The sequence below is a fragment of the Peromyscus maniculatus genome, chromosome 23, assembly GCF_049852395.1.
Source record: "Peromyscus maniculatus bairdii isolate BWxNUB_F1_BW_parent chromosome 23, HU_Pman_BW_mat_3.1, whole genome shotgun sequence".
NCBI classification, from domain to species: domain Eukaryota; kingdom Metazoa; phylum Chordata; class Mammalia; order Rodentia; family Cricetidae; genus Peromyscus; species Peromyscus maniculatus.
The window spans coordinates 5,440,197-5,455,490 of NC_134874.1; the positions used below are offsets into that span (position 1 = coordinate 5,440,197).

Here is a 15,294-nt window from a genome sequence, read left to right on the forward strand (position 1 = left end):
AGGCTGAGGGGCCCAGACTCACTATTCAGCCGAGCATGGCCTTCACTTCCTGATCCTGGGAGGCCAAGTGTTTGATGATGAGCATGTACTGCCATAGCCAAACTACCACCACTTCTTTGTGAGTTCAAATCCAATCTCAACACGGAGTATCACTGCAAATTGTTTATTAAAACACAAAGCAATGGACAGTGAAAAACATCCTGATTTTTTTACTTTTTGGTGGGAGTTGGGTGGGGCATGGAAGGGGTAGAGACTGATGGAGACAGCCCAGAAGGAAAGACAGCTCTACCCACCCCTACTGCTTCCCTGGCCAGCAGGTTCAAAGCCCCTCGAGCGCACTGCTGTAAATGCATGGTATGGCCAGAGTCAGCCTGGCCTCACAGGGAAGGACGGGGAAGAATAAGAGCTACAGGAGCTACTAATGATTTGATGCCTTTTCTCCAATACTCGGATTCACACAAAGCAGCCAGGTTCAATACTGAGGGGCGGGGTTGGTTTCCTAACAAGCCAGGTTGGGCCAACAGTAGTTGAAGAGGCGGCCCTGAGCTTGGAATGGACAGCCATCCTATCCCAGGGGACTACTGTGGGAAGGTAACGTTCCTTAACTCCAACAAAGGAACTAATCCAGGGTCAAATTGCTTTTCATTCCCTGGACTGTGGCACGCCAGGGAAGGGAAGAGTCAAGAATGCCTCCTTTCCTGGTTTTGCCATGACGTCTCTCCTTGCCAAGTCTCCCTCCCACCTGGCACCTCACCTCCCTTTCCCGACAGTCGTCCCTGGAAAGGGCGGAAAGCATACTTGAGTTTGTTGTTATTTTCTCATCCCGATAACGCACGGAGCTCAAAATAGAGGTGAGGATGGAGTTCTGCTTCTCCCGATGCTATGCGCTCCCACCGCACGAGACTGCCTGGATGCGAGCGTGCCAAGGCCCTCTCTGCCAACTTCAACAGGCACCACCGTCTCCCTGGCTGCCAGCACAATCACAGCCCCTTGTTTTTACACTCCTGAGAGGAACCCATCCCAAGAGATCCACTCTGTTCTTTTCCTGCCAACTGAGCCAGTCCCCAAATCCGCTCTTATCAAGATGATCTCACCACCCAGAGCAAATGAGGCCAACGCAGGTGGGCAAGGACAGACCGGATCGGCAGCAAGCCACACACGTACAAAGAAGCAGGCCTCCCTGGGCAGCTGACCACCAGTGCCACCCTAGTCTTCTACCGTCATGGAGAAATCTAGCCCTTGTCCAGGGAGAAGTCCAAACACAGATAGTGTTAGCTCCAGCTGGAAGAGAAAGCCATCCTGAGCTCTCTGGTGTGGGCAGTAAGGCTTCTTTGCAATGTTCTTAGCACACTTTGATCCCTAATTACACCTTCCCTAGAAGAGAGGCCTCGCTCTTCTGCCATCTGAGCAGATCCTGGTCTGTGGTTTTTCTCCTGTGTACTCAGTCGGTCTTACCCGAGAGTCGCCTTCTTCCGAGGCCACAGAAGGAGGCCAAAGCGACCTCCCCAGCTTTGTCTTTTAATAGCCGGAGCATGTGTTAGCCCCTCACTTGAGGAAGCTCCCCTGCTCTCCTAGGCCCTTAGAGTCACAGAGAAGTGTCACATGTGGTGGCCACGATCCCATTAAGGTTCCTCAAGGCGAGAAGACACTTGAATTATGTCAGCGTAGGCCAGCTAGAGAGGGAGCTAAGGAAACAGCCCCGTGGTGGGGACTGCAGGACCCCTGCCCAGGCCTGAATCGAGGTTAGGGATGCCCACCTGACTCAGAGCAGGGGAGAAAAAGGCACTGTGCTGACCGGGGTGGGTCCTTCCCCAGTTCCCAGGGAGGAAGAGAACCTACTGACGCCTCCCTGGACTCCTCCAGGTGAGCCCGTTCCTAAGGAGAGGGGTCTGAGTGCTAAAAGGAGGGGTGCTGCTACCATTTTCTCAGAGTCTCAGCTAAGATTCTAGACCAGGCCAGGCCTTCCCAGGAGAGGCTGGGGACAGGACAGGAAGAGAAATTCCTTAAAACAGAAGCTTCTCAACAAAATCAAAGGAGTCAGACCACAGCTATAGGCTGCCCCAGGCACAGAACGAGGGCCTCAGACAACACAAACTTTACCCCGCCTCAAGGCTCACCTGACCTTGGGATCTCCTAGTCAGCAGGAGCAAGAAACAAGAAAACAAGGTCACATCTTTGATCAAGAGGCAGCCCCTTACACCACGGGTACTTGAAGACAACTTTTAACCAATCAGAACTGTGGGGGTCCATGAGCAGCTCCTCCTCGGAAGTGGAGACTTTCCAGAACCATAGATTTGATTCAGGAGACATGAATCCCACCGATCACTTATTGGCACAATGTTTAAGACAGTTTGAATAAGACCCAAAGCAACCCAGCTGGAGGCCAGCTGGCCAGACTGAAACCACACTGGACCCGCGGACCCAGCCCCGCCAATGTTAAAGGACCACCCTTCCAGCAAAGAGGAGCTGTCTGCCCTTACCCTTACTCTGCCAGCTGCGTCAGTGGGCTCTAAAACCCTGGGTCAGACTGCATCTCACACAGAAAACCTGGGCCTCTGGCGCCCAGCTCCCTAACCGGGCCACTCACAGCCCAGGCCCAGGCAGACTCCTTGAACTAGCTCAAAACACACAAGGGACCAAACAGTGCAAAAAGCAGGGTGAACAATGAAGTAACTCTCGACACATTCAATACAAAAATAAAAATAACGCGTGCCCCACCCAACCCTTTAACCCAAACCTCATGTACCTACATCAGATCATCTTGGAGGAGGGGAAAAGCTTTCAAGTTCAACATATGAGCTGGCTGTGGCCAGCCCTAAGCAGCTCTTCGTAGCTGGGCAGGCCTGGCTCAGGGGCGTCTACCCCAGCCCCCACCACACTCCTTCCCCGTCGTTTCCTCACTTCCCTTTCAGTTTTTGTTAGCTACAGAAAGATGTTCCTTCCGTTCGGACACAACTAGAGAGGAAAGCACCCATCCCTATCCCTACGGGAAGGGGTGGGCTTGGAAACAGAGGCAGGAGCAGAGCTGCTTGGCTTACAGTACCGTTAGGAAACAGCCCAGGAGCCAGGGTTTCCTTCTGGGCTCTGAGTCACCAAAGGGATGAGCTGGGGTGAGGAGGCAGGACCCTCCTTCCTCAGAGACCCAGGCAAACAAGGCAACATGGAGGCAGCTGCTCTTCTTCGTCTAGTTTAATCTGCGGACAGTGGCCCACAGGTTTGTAAATAGAGATGGACCAGGAAGCAGAGCCGCCACGTCAGAAGCCCATTAGTCAGGACATCCGTTGCCCTAGGCAGGTGGTCCCCAAGACCATGGCAGTACCTCATCCTGTGAAAGCAGGAACTTTGGAAGCACTCCAGGAAGTGCTCCTGACGGCAACCTCAGGCCACAGCCATCCAGCCGCCGACTCAGTACCCTAGGGCTAGCCTAACCATAGAGAAAATAAAGGACAGTTCTCAGATGACTACATGCTGACCTTGAGTCATCATTAGGAGCCCAAGAGTGACTTACTTTGTCACGGAGTTCAAATATCTGATAAGGCAGACTCAAAATTTAAACACATTCTAGAAACCTGGGCCTGGCCTGAGATTCTACATCGCTCCAACTTGAGCTGAAGCAAAGCCTATTGCCCCTGACCTAGAAAATCCCTTTAAGCTTAGCCGGGTTGTCCCTCACTGTTGGTAAGTGACAAATGGGTGAAGGGGATCAAAAGTTGGGGAACAAGGAAATTTCATCCCTAGAGTGTTTACTGGGAATCTGAGACAGACACTTGGATGCTAAAGTTAGACATTCAGAGCCTCCAGAACTATGGCTGACTCGGAGTCTTTCAGTCAGGCCCCCTGTAAGAAGACCTTGACGGCTACTTGCTAGGGGGCATCTGATTACAATCCACGAGGAAACAGCTGGGCTGGTGCAGCCAGTCTTAGTTCTTTGGGGGACTCTAGGCATAAACCCAAACTAGCTCAAGTAGGACAGAGGACACGGGGTAAATGAACGTCAGATTCTGGACATTCTCAACAGTGGTCAGTCACTTAGCGGGCAAGTCTCTGAGGTTGCTAACATAAGCCTTTTCTAATCCAAAGACCAGAAGAGACTCTTAAGGTCAAGTGTTCTGTTGCTGCAGGCTGGAAAGCATCCCTGTCCCCTGGCAGCAAGGCCCTTTGGAGGGGCCAGTGAGAGCTGCTGGGTCAGGTCCTCCTGGCTGCTGGCTCAGGGATTCAGGGAGGGAGGTACCACCAAGGTGAGGTCATGGTGGAGGGAAGACACTCAAGCAGACAGAACTCTCATCTCCGGCCTCCTGCCCATTTTGACAATAACTTAGCTCTATGGTTGAGAGAGAACTGAGATTTCAAATGAACCAGATTAAGAGAAAAATCAAGAAGAAATCAAGTCCTCAACAGGCACTGAAATCAAAATGATTTGTTGTGGTAACAAGTTGTAGGCAATCTGAGGACTTGACATAACTCGTCATCGTCCTGTCACGGGCACAGGTGGAGGGGGTGAGCAATGACAATGGAGACACTCAGTGGAGCCATCCAAAGATGAACCCAGAAAGCCCTCCAAGTAGAGAAGTGCTGACTTCCTTTCTTCCAATCCTTCCCTTGTCTCTTTGTCTTTACCAGCCAACTTATGACCTCCACACACACACTCTGAACACCATGACTTCTGAAATCACATCAGACGGAAATTCAGAACACAACCAACTCCCAGTGTGGGTCTTTCCAGGTTATGACATTTTTCTGCTGTTAACGTCTACCCTAAAAACAACAACCGTGACTGCTGAGTTCAGAGTCCTTCCTGCTAGGTATGTAATAAGGATCCTTGGAGTGGGAGGATCCACTCACCTAGGGACCCCAGAGAAAAAGAGAGCTGGGGCTGAGCCACAAAGAGCAGAGCAGGACTGAGCAGCTCTGGGACCAGTGGTAGATGGGCGCTGCCCCCACCCATTCTGCTTCTTATGTCTTTTCATTTGTGCGTGCACGTGTGTGTGTGTGTGTGTGTGTGTGTGTGTGTGTGTGTGTGTGTGTACATGTGTGTGTGTGTGTGCGTGTGTGTGTGCATGTGTGTGTGTGTGTGTGTGTGCATGCGTGCGTGTGTGTTCTGTTTGATCTGTTTGTTTGTTTTGCTAAACACTGTCAAGAATACAGAAACCAACATGTCTGGTTTCTCCTCCACTCCCCTCCACCCTGCTGAGGATGGCCATTGTTCTCACAACCGGCAGAGGCAGAAGAGGGTTGGAATGAACACTCCGAAGGCCACCAGGATGGGAAACATGAGGCTGCTGTTGTCCGAGGCATAGGGGTTAGGCGTACGGGGGCCTGACTGCACCCTGTTCTTGTTGCTCTGTCTTTTGAGATTAGACCCCTCATCATATTCTTCTTCTTCTTCCTCCTCTTCTTTCTTCTCCAATCCTGGATGAGGTTGCAACTTTGGTACATCTAAAAGAAGAAAGAAAATACCTTTTAAGTATACTAAGACCCATAGCATTTATATAAGACCATTCAGAGCAGTGAGTGAGCCACAAGGGAGATCTCTCTAACCTCGCCAGGGTCCACACAGGGAGGGAGGAGCAGCCACTGTCTCTAACCTGAGCAGAACATAGGCACTATGGTCATGTTCAGATTTCACTAAAAAAGGAATACAGGGCCTTCCCCACAGGGAGGCTCCCTCCCTCTGTCTCAATTCAAAGCTCCAAGAGGCCCACACTAGGCAAGAACCGTGACCCAACATCTAAAACTTATTTCAAACCCTCTTCTTCCTCTCTAAGACACATGCCTTTTGACTCAGATACTGAGGCCGATCCAGGAGGCTCTGGCTCCAGCCTCACTCCACCTGTCCTCACTCTACCTGTCCTGACTCCACCTGTCCGACTCCACCTACGGGTGGAACTGGGGTAAAGTGCCACCTTCCTCCAAGTTGCACCGGCACGGAGCCCTGGCGGGGATGGCTAAAGGGACAGCTCCACGGTTAAGAAGACTTGTTCCTCCTGCAGGGAGTTCAGTTCCCAGCACCACATGGTGGCTCACAGCCATGTATAACTACAGTTCCAGTTTCTCTTCTGAGCTCTGAGAGCACTGCACATATGATGCATATATAACCCACACACAGAGAAAAAACACTCACACATAAAATAAGTAAAAAAGAGAGAGAGAGAGAGACTTTCCATACATTCAAAATGAGAAATTGCACAGAGAAAATATGGGGAAGAAAAATGAGTAAGATATAAGTTTTCTCTATAGAAAATCAGTCCGGGAGGCTGGCAGCCAGGATAATCCAAACCCCAAGCATAAAATATACAGAAGCTGAGCTCCAAGGCCAAGGAGACATTAACAAATTAACTATCTAAGTGTAGTGTAGCAATACCTACCAACACCCAAGGGGACTCCTACTCTTATCTTTTTCTCCAAAGGACTGGAGCCCATCCCTCAAATGGAGCTTAGACACATTTCAAGTAATTTCTAGTAGATTTATTCTCTCTCTCTCCTCTCTCCTCTCTCTCTCTCTCTCTCTGTGCGCGCGCGCGCGCGCGCATGAACGCTGCGCCAAAGAGGTCAGAGGACAATCTGTGGGAATCACTTTTCTCCTGGCATCTGGGTCCTGGAGATCAAACTCAGGCCGTCATAAGGCAGTTAAGAATGTGTCGAAGGCCAGGTGTGGTTGTGTATCAGGGAGACTGAGGCAGGAGGATCTCTGTGAGTCGAGGAAGCTTGGTCTACTTAATGGGTTGCAGGACAGTCAGAATTAGAGAGACTATCACAAGCTTTTGTGGAGACCGAGTGCTCATTAAACAGCAGCAGGAAGGTAGGAACACAGATCTGACCTTAACCTGTGGCCAGCATCACGTAAGATGTTGTCCTTATCCATGGGACTCGGAATTAATTCCCCATAATTTGGCTTTCAACATTTCCCATAATGACCAGCTTCCTCAATCCTATCCTTTAGCATGCGCCGAGAGGCAGGGGGTTAAAAACGCTAACTTACCGTCCACTGTCCCTGCCATGATGTAGAGCGCACAGACTTTGGGATTGTCATAGTACCCCTGGGAAACAGGAAAGAAAGCACAGTCAGCCACATGGCAGCAAACATCTTCACCTCCCTCAGATGTGAGGCATGGTGACCGTTACCTTAACAAACTCAATGTAGAGCTTTCCTGTGAAGGTAGACACCTCCCCCTGGACACTCAGCTTCCCCTTTCTGATGCTCATAGGGATGATTTCATCATGAGCCGTGCTGTGCCCAACACGATCAAAGATGTCCAAGTCCTTCACCACAACATGGCCATTTAATCGGACATCAAATACCTTCCAGGATTAGGAAAAAAGACAATGTCAACACCGTCAGCTTCACACCCCTTCAAGGAGTTAGATATTATGCACCTGCTTGGTATTCAGAACTTAAGTTATGGCTCTGGATATACTCCAAGGTAGCTGGAGTCCTTCACCTGAGTCAAACCATGATCCTTTACTGCCTTGTGGGGGAGGAAGGGGGGAGTTTACAGGAGAGCACCAGGGAAAAGGATGAGGTATCAGGGAGGGAATCAAGGGGCGTGAAGTAAGCAGGAAGCACCTAAAAGGACCAATCTGTTACCAACCCCAAGACAGCTAACAGTCTATGGGCAAGGGGACCCAGCTTCTAGGGCAGAGGATCCAACTTTCCCTCAGAGCTCACTGTCCCTCCCTTCTGAGGAGGTTCACAGGCCTCTGCTCTGGCTCCACAGTACCCAACTGCTCAAAAGCAGCAATGTGCCACTGGTCAAGAGGGGCCTGAGCATGCCTCACCTTCTGCTGGGACTGTGCAAAATAGACCTCAGCAAACTTCAACACCAGCACATAGTCTCCCTCCTCCTTGATGGGGACTTCATAGCCAAAGGTCTCCTCATTGTACCGCTCTGTTTGATACAGGATCTGGTCCTCGGGGTTGGAACGCAGGATTGGCAGTTTCATGCCATAGTCTGAGGCTGGGGACCAAGACAAAGAGAAAGCACATCAGAGGCAAGCCATAACAGTGGAGATCCCACAGACCCACCAGAGGCGTGGTGTTCCCAGGGCAACGCTAACAAGGTGCCACACCCTCTGCACCTGGTTCCACAGTGTTCACACAAGGACAATCGACAGCCACCGACACGGAAGAGCAAAGAAAGGACAAGCCATCACCCAGCTCAGCAGCACGCTGAAGTCACTCCTGGGCCTGCTGGAAAAGGATGGAGACGAGGAGTCCAGCTCACGGTGTAAAGGGAGTGAACCCCGGGAAGAAGACCTTCAGAGAACACTTCCCGAACCCAGGGGGCACCAGCAACTCTAATCAGTTCAAGTGCGTTTTTCTCAGTCTAAACTGAACAGGTTGTCTGGCCAGGAAAGTCGTTGTTCATTGTCTTCACTATAAATAATACACTAGCTGCACTTTTTTGTTTTTTGTTTTTGTTTTTTTTCAGAATTTTTATTCAAAAAGTTCCTAAGCTGGCAAAGAAAAACAGGCTCATGAGAGGGAGGGCGCTCTGCAGCTTCCTCTCCATGTAACCATCTCACTTCCCACAGACTCTGTGGCCACTGCTCTTCCATCCACCAGGAGAAAAGTTCTCCCAGAACACCAGCTCAGCAGCCGCTTGGTGCAGTTCCTAAAGAAACAGGACTAGAGAGCCGGCAGAGCGGCAGAGCCAGCCAGCCAGGCTCACCGAGGACCACTGCAGCCCGGGCAAGGGTCTGCTTCTAAGATGCTCTAGAAGCCACCTTCCCATTTCACAGACTGACGACGAGGGTGAAAGAAAACCTCTACGGCCTTCGTCCTCCTGGTGACAAGCTGTAAAAGTGTGCTTTTCCACCTAACGAACCAGAGTCTTTCCAGATAGACCACCCTCCAGTTCCCAGAGATGAATACTCATGCATCCTGAGGAGAACAATTGGGCTCTTTCAGTCCACACACACAATAATACTTCCCAGAGTTCCATAAATCGCCTTCCCAAACTACAGACAGGAGTGTATCTCTGCCCGGCACGAACTGCAGACTTGAAGACTGCCTTCCACTTGAACATGGGGACCCTGAAGACATCTGGCACCTAGATCCTTTGACAGACAGGCAGTTCAGCCATGGCCACACCACCCTGATCGTGTCTAAACTCATCTGACTCACTCCCAAGAGCTCTATCCTCCAATCACCATCATTTCAAAGGAGCAGACCTGGCAAAAGGTGAAAGATGAGCTCAAAGACCCAATGGCTAAGGTCAAGCCCTCAAAAAAATAAACATAACTGTTAACAGTTCCTGTAAGTGACATTAGCCTTGTGATCAGATGCACTCATGAGACAATGGAACAGGAAGTTCATTGTAGTTTTGTCTTCAGACTCTTCTCCCTGTATCTCCTCAGGAAATCGGAGCAGCATGGCTTACAAAGGATGTGGGGCTCGCACGCCCTAGCCCTTGCCCAAGCTTGAAAGCCCCAGGACGCACACCTCTGAAACCTAAAAGGCCATTTCTCTTCCAACTGAGTGCTAAGAACTTCTTCCTCCCAGGAGGCCGGGACTCTTGCAAACTTGGACCATTAGTTAGATTTCATTTATAGAGCCACAGAAATTTTTGTAATGTGTGGAGCTTTTTCCCCTCACTGAATGGAAAACTCAAGAAGCTAACAGCAATGTTATCTGCAGCCCTCTCAGCTCCACAGCTCAGAAAACAGCATGTGAACAAGACTAGAACAATCTGGGGTTACCTTTAACTGCTCTCACTTTAAGCCCCAAGTGGCTAGGCCATCCTAAGAGATCTGCCACAAAGTCCCAAGGGACAGGGTAGCAAAAAAAAAAAAAATAATAAATAATAAAATAAAAAAAAGCGTGTGTGTGTGTGTGTGTGTGTGTGTGCTCGCGCATGCGTGTGTCTTCCTCTTCCCTCCCTAGCCTTTATGTACTGACAGCAGAATGGGTTTCTTTAAGCTGGAATCAAAGTACAGTCAGGACGCTGCTCCAGGCGGCACACAACAGCTCAGACAGTTAACCAGAAAGGAAGGAGCCAAAGGGTCTGCATTGTATCTGCTACTTCCCAGTGCTAGACAATAGAGCGGCCAGGCTCTTTGGAAAACTCAACCCAGGTTCAGAGTAAGACTGGTCTAGATTTGAACCCTGGCCCTGCCACCTGTTAAGTCATGCTAAACTAGTTATCTCTTTTAGATCCATTTCCTCAACTACAGAATAGGGCTGTCACCCACTCCACAGAACTGGGGCGATGAGACACCTCACCCTATAAAAATCTTAACAGATGACTGTACATGGAGACAAAAGATAACTATGTAGGGATGCCCACTGGGCAGAGACATGCACACAGTAAGCAGTGAGTAAAAGACCTCAATATTCAAACAGTAAGCACTAAACACAGTACCTCGACGCTGGGAGTTTAGAAAATAGATTAGCAAGGGGGGGATGGGGGGGCACATCTGTAACCCCAGTACCTAGGAGGCAGGGGTGGACAAAGTTCTGTGAGCTGGAGGTCAGCCTGGTCTACAGAGTGGGTTTCAGGCCAGCAGAACTACATAGTGAGCTCCTGTCTTAATAAATACATGAGAAATGGACCGTAAGGAAATGAATTAGAAAGCTACAGCCAGAGTGGGAAAGCCGGAATGAGCAGGAACATGTTCCAGGTAAGACCCCACGTAAAGTACAAGGATACGAGAGAGGGGGGAAGTGCAAGTACAGCGCTCACCGCTGCAATCCCAGCGCTCAGGAGGCTGAGGGAGGAGGGCTGCCACAAGTTCAAGCCAGGCTAGACCACAGAGGGAGACCCTGTTCCAAAACGAATACATGGATTACTTCTTCTAGGTCCCCTGATGACTCGATTCTTTTTCTCAATAATTTCTTTTTCAAGTGAGGTTAGTTTCTAGTGAATTATCCTGGATGATAGAGGTAAGGAGGCTCAGATCTAATTTACTGTACTTGTAAAGTACTTCCAGTCCTTGGGAGGGCTCACCAAAGGAACATTCCTGTTAAGACAGTATAGGAATCAAGTGGTCTCTCCACTTTCCTTCCTCTTCCTCACACCCTCTACCAAGCTCTTACCTCCTCAAGGCCAAACCTCAGCCAAAAGGCAGCCCAAGAAAGGGTCTGCTTTAGGGTTAAACAAAAGTCACTTGACAAGCTCAGGTCACCTGACAGCATTTTTCCCCTCTGGAGACACATTCTGACCTATTTTTAATTCCATGTAAAAGGTCATCAAGCAGGGAGAAAAAAAGAGACAGTGGCACTCTACCCTCCTCTGGACAGCAGTCCCAACAGAGGTTCCTAACACACGAGGTGTACTATCAGGAAGGAAGACAAGGCCCAGGGCAGTAGGTTCTAGCAGGGATCTCTCTAAGAGAGGAAAGCGTTTCCCTGAACCAAACCAAGCTCTGTGCCCTTAGCTAAACAGTAAGGCCTAATCACCAAAGATAACCAAATCAAGAACCTGGAAATCCAGGCCTGGTGGTACAAGCCTGGAATCCCAGCACTTGGGAGGTAAAGGCAGGATAATCAAGAGTTCAAGGTTATCCTAGGCTACATGGTAAGTTTGGGGATAACCTGGGAAACATGAAACCCTGTCTCAACAAAAAGGTCTCTCTCTCTCTCTCTCTCTCTCTCTCTCTCTCTCTCTCTCTCACACACACACACACACACACACACACACACACACACACACACACACACACACACACACGGGGCTGGAGAGAAGGTTCAGCAGTTAAGAGCACTGGCTGCTCTTCCAGAGGACCTGGGTTCAAGTCTCAGCACCCACAAGGCAGCTCAAAACTGTCTGTAACTCCTGTTTCAGGGGACCCGAAACTTCCCATGGCAAAACATTAATACATATAAAATTTAAAATGAAAACAAAAACAGGACAAAAAGGCCGCCCCACCCCCACCCTGCGATGCACACTATACCACAGCACTTTCTATAGTGTGTTCCCATCTGTTGAACTGAAGTACACGGATATAAAATGTCTTCTCCAGGCTGTGAACACTAGCTATCCCAAGGCAGAAATGAAATTCAATAAACATTATGAAGTGCCTTTGGAAGCATAAGCCACCGGGTGCCCCAGGCCACTCAGTTACAAGAATGCTGAACTACAAAGAAAGTGTGGAGAAGCAGCAAGTTCAAAAGCAGGCCAGACCCTGATCTGGACTAAGTTGGCAACAAGTACATGAATTCACTCAGCAGAAAACGAACCTTCCTCCATGGGCCACAATCAGTGTTACAAGCATTTGAAAAAAGAAATGAGGCATGAATAGTTGCGTGAGACGAGGGTCTCTAATACCTGGCACACCCTGATCCACAGAGAAGGGGGGCAGTGTGAGCAGCTGCTCTTCCCTGGGCAGGGCTGACCCCTCGGCAGACAAGAAGCTCAAAAGCTGACAGTTGAGAGAAACCTCAACTTATCTGGTCCCAGACCTAATGCCAGGAAACACTACTCTCAGGAACCTAGTGAGCACAAAAACCCACTGGCCCCACCCAGACAAGCAGACAGCCTGGGGACAGCAGGGGACCAAATGCTCGTGTCCAAACATGGAGTCTGGCGGGCCTCATGTCGTTGTATTTGCTACAATTCCTGCCCCCAACACCAACTCCCCAACCCCCAAGTGCTTGTGCCTCCAAGGACAAGAGAGCCTGGCTGGCTGCTGACCAGGCCAGACAACTAACCCACCTACAGCAGCAGCAGCAGATTTGAGGAAGAGCAGTACCTGGGGACTGAACCCGGAGTCTTAGCCAGCTCTACCCTCTGTACTGGGCACCTAGTGAGACAATGGGGCCGGTTTAAAGCTGGTATCTAAATGCAAGAAGCCATCTGCACAATGACCTTACCACATCATTATCTCATGAGGCAAAGTCCACCAACTGTCTAGTTTCCCCAGGGACTCCTTCCTCTCTGCCCACAACCATGAAGAAAGAGGAACGGTCCATAACGGAGGCAGTAACGACCTGCTGCTACCAAGTCTGGCCTTGGCTGCCACAACTTGGAGCTTTGACTCAGCTGAAACCTGGTTCCTGGGACCTACATGCCAGGGCTAAACAAATTCCAGGACACAGAACTTCAGAAAGTAGTCCCATGTGACAAGACCCTCACATGTATAAAAGCAGCAAATTCTGGCTTGTTTTGTTAAACAAGTTCTCCCAATGTTGCCCTGGATTTCTGGATGACCTGGAGCTCACTTTGTAAACCAGGCTGGCCTTCAACTCTCAGGGATCCACCTGCCGCTGCCTCCCAAGTGCTGGGATTACAGGCGGGAGCCACTACACCTGCCTAATACACTCATAACTATCATTGGGAGAAACTCAGTTGAACCCTTGAGTAAAGTCAAGCGCCACATGTGGACACCGTGGAATAGGAAACGGTCTCCTAGTTGTCTAGATAGGCACATCACCCATTTGGTAGCCTCTGCACCCAGTACAGAGCATCAGTTTTCCAGAACACGACACAAGGAAATTCCCCATCCCCTTTTTAAAACTTTTCAAAAAGCTTTACGTGTATAGGTGTTTTGTCTGCATGTATGTCTGTGCACCATATGTGTGCCTGGTGACCACAACGGTCAGAAGGAAGCCCTGGATCCCTGGACGTGGAGTTATAGGCAGTCATGAACCATCATCTGGGTGCTGGGAATCAAACCCGGGTCCTCTGGAAAAGCAATCAGAACTCCTAACCGCTAAGCCATCTCTCCAGGCCCCGGAATTGCCTTCTTTAAACCTGTTTTTTCAATCCTACTTATAGAAGAATCCAGTGCAGCTATCTCCGAAGAACGGGTGGGGGTGACCTATAACAGGAGCGCCTGCTGCAGAAATCTGAGGCCCTGCTAGTGAAGAGATAAAAGTTTGTCTGTTGGATCTAGAGCCGGGGCCCAGGGACCTGTATTTTTAACCACCTGCCCTAGCAATTCTCAATGTGCCACTAACTCTGTAAAAACCACTGTTGCTTCCTCGGTTAAGTCTCGACCACGTTCCACCCCCCTAAGCTGCAATCATACTTCTTAGGATCGCCTTGGGGGGGGGGGGGGCTGGAACACTCAAATCTTACATAGGTTGACCTGGCAGGCATACCACCATCTGCCTCACGCGCAGGGCAGGCTTCCATCTACCAACACCGGCCGGGTGGGCTTTTTTTTTTTTTTTAACTTTTAAGCACACCGAAGGAAGGCAGAGGAGGATGTCACAATCAAACTTTTCCCCGGGCCATCCCCTTCGACGAGGCCCTGCTACTCTGTCTTAAGAATCAAGCCCCCGACTCTTGGGAGAAAAGGCACCGAGAGCGGCCGACTTTAAGGGCTGGGGCGAGAATCGACCCGGCATCGCCGCCGACAGCGAAGCGGTGGGATCGATGGCCTACAACCTGCGGGGCCTCCGGGTGCCGGGCCACAAGGGCCACTCTGGTCTCGACTTTTCCCAGCTTGGGTGGCACGCGAGGCTGAGGGCACGCTGGACCAGAGAGATCTAAATATAACTTCTCGCCAACTCTCTGCCTCGATGGCTCTCGGCAGCTTCGAGCCGGGGCTAGGCCCTGGGCTCTGGCCAGGTCCCTTGGTGGGGGCGGGGGGGGGCTGCAGAGAGAAACTTCGCCCCGAGGAGGATGTGGTCCCACGATCGAGAGGAAGGGGCTCGGGGGCGGGAGGGCTGGGGAGGGGGTGTCCCTTCGGCGGCGCCCCCTGCTCGCAGGCCCCGGGTCCCACGGCCCGGCCGAGGGGCTCTCACCTCGGCCCACCCGGCCTTCCAGAGGGTCCTTGCGGAAGTGGATCCCGTGCACGTCCACATGCGCTTCGCCGCCCGCGTTGACGGCCCAAATGACGCTCTCCGGCAGCCCGGCCCCAGCCGCTGCGACCACGCCGAGCCCCGGAGCCCGGAGCCCGGGCAACAGCAGCAGCAGCAGCAGTCGGAGAAGCGCCCCCGCGGCTGCATCAGCGGCCCGGGGCCCCAGCATGGCGGCCACCACGGCGGGGGCAGCCCCTGCCGCCGACCCTCGTCCTCGGCCGGACGCCAGGCCGCCCCCGACTCAGTAACACAGCGCCACGGACCGCTCTGCCTCGGCAACCCGGGACATGTCGCCGCTCGGGCCTCCTCCTCGGCCGCGGGTGCCGCCTCCCACCTCGGGAACAACCTACCCCGGCCGCCCAGCCCTCCGCCGGGACGCCCCGGCCAATCGGAGCGCGGCCCTCATTAATTACCCACCACCCCGCCGAGAGCGGCCCCCCGATTGGCTGCGGCGCGCGGGGAGGGGCGTGGCCGCGCCCCGGCGCCGGCCCAACCACCGGGCACGAGAAGGGAGCGCGCGCCGAGGGAGGGGAGTTCGGTTGCAGCGG

General features: G+C 51.5%; 1 protein-coding gene across 2 annotated transcripts; it reads right to left on the reverse strand.

Moving 5' to 3' along the window:
• Window positions 1–147: 147 nt before the first annotated feature.
• On the reverse strand, window positions 148–15,070 carry Mlec (malectin). Of its 2 annotated transcripts, XM_006995792.4 has the most exons (5): window positions 14,690–15,070; window positions 7,777–7,955; window positions 7,123–7,299; window positions 6,980–7,037; window positions 148–5,436 (listed from the first exon to the last, which is right to left on the reverse strand). In XM_006995792.4, exons 1-5 carry the CDS (start codon window positions 14,913–14,915, stop codon window positions 5,207–5,209), a joined length of 870 nt encoding a protein of 289 aa, XP_006995854.1. In that variant the 5' UTR covers window positions 14,916–15,070; the 3' UTR covers window positions 148–5,206. The 2 variants fall into 2 exon arrangements, with proteins under 2 accessions (XP_006995854.1, XP_076416665.1); XM_076560550.1 differs by lacking the exons at window positions 6,980–7,037; window positions 7,123–7,299 and having other exon boundaries at window positions 4,403–5,436; window positions 14,690–15,052.
• Window positions 15,071–15,294: the final 224 nt, after the last annotated feature.